Source organism: Plasmopara halstedii (assembly GCF_900000015.1).
Source record: "Plasmopara halstedii genome assembly, contig: Scaffold_525, whole genome shotgun sequence".
In the NCBI taxonomy this organism is placed as follows: domain Eukaryota; phylum Oomycota; class Peronosporomycetes; order Peronosporales; family Peronosporaceae; genus Plasmopara; species Plasmopara halstedii.
In genome coordinates, this window is record NW_020187445.1 from 854,784 (window position 1) to 855,795 (window position 1,012).

General features: G+C 40.7%; 1 protein-coding gene across 1 annotated transcript; it reads left to right on the forward strand.

Moving 5' to 3' along the window:
* Positions 1 to 683: 683 nt before the first annotated feature.
* PHALS_10801 (uncharacterized protein) lies at positions 684 to 958 on the forward strand (the record flags this gene model as incomplete). Its single annotated transcript, XM_024726293.1, has 2 exons — positions 684 to 704; positions 809 to 958. 2 exons carry the CDS (start codon positions 684 to 686, stop codon positions 956 to 958), a joined length of 171 nt encoding a protein of 56 aa, XP_024576984.1.
* Between the last annotated feature and the right edge of the window lie 54 nt (positions 959 to 1,012).

Consider the following 1,012-nt stretch of genomic DNA (forward strand, 5'->3'; position numbering starts at 1 on the left):
ACCCGTCCCAATGCTAACTCCTTGGATCACCCGCTCGTGCAAATTCCTGCAGCTGATGTTTTTGATGCTGCGCTAACGCCCAGAACCAATCGGCCTGTTGTTGCACCATAAGGAGGCTTTCCAGAAATTTGCCTTGACCTCTGGTCCATTTTCACACTCGTGCATACAATCTGAAACTAGAACCGCTTTCTAATCTTCTTCATCAAATTTGATCCCCTGCTAAAAGCGTTGATAACATTGAAACCATTCTCACTACCATCAACTCAAATTGAAATTGAATGTGCTGGGAGGTGCCGTGGTGTTCCTCTGAAACTTGATGTCTTCCAATTACGATTTACTCTCGATTTACTCTGGTTGTAGTGACTAAATAAATTAAAGACACCATATAATACGAACTAACCACTTCTGAACATAACCGAGCGGACAAAATAAAACCCGGCAATCATAAAAATGGTCTGAAGATCCTCTAGATCTTAAAATCGAATGGATCACCATGAGTCACCACCTTCCGCTCAATGACAGCCGACTACAGTAACTCTAGATATAAGAGTCAGCATGAGTCACCGAGTCACCATTTTTTGCACTTTCCTCCCACGTCTTTCTAGTCACTACAATATCATGTATGTCATCTATCATGCTGTACCTTCTTATTATTATATAAGATGGAGTATTGATAAAAAGTGATGACTCAGGTGATGACTCAGGTATATAGAGATCCTTCTACAATGACTTAGAGATTGAATAGACATCAAAATGCTGATACGCTGATGAGTCACCATAGTGCTGACTGGCTTCTACTGCTGCTAAGCTCAATTACAACGATATTACAACTCTTGGGGCGTTTCAGGTATCTAAAACAATGACGTTGGATAGTTCTGGTGTAGGCGTGATGCCTTTGATAACGTCGAGTACCAATGGTTTGCGCTTTTACGGAAATACAGCTCATCGTGAAACATGAACATTTATCAAGTATCTGATACAAATGAATCGGTCATTGCATTGAAAACAACAT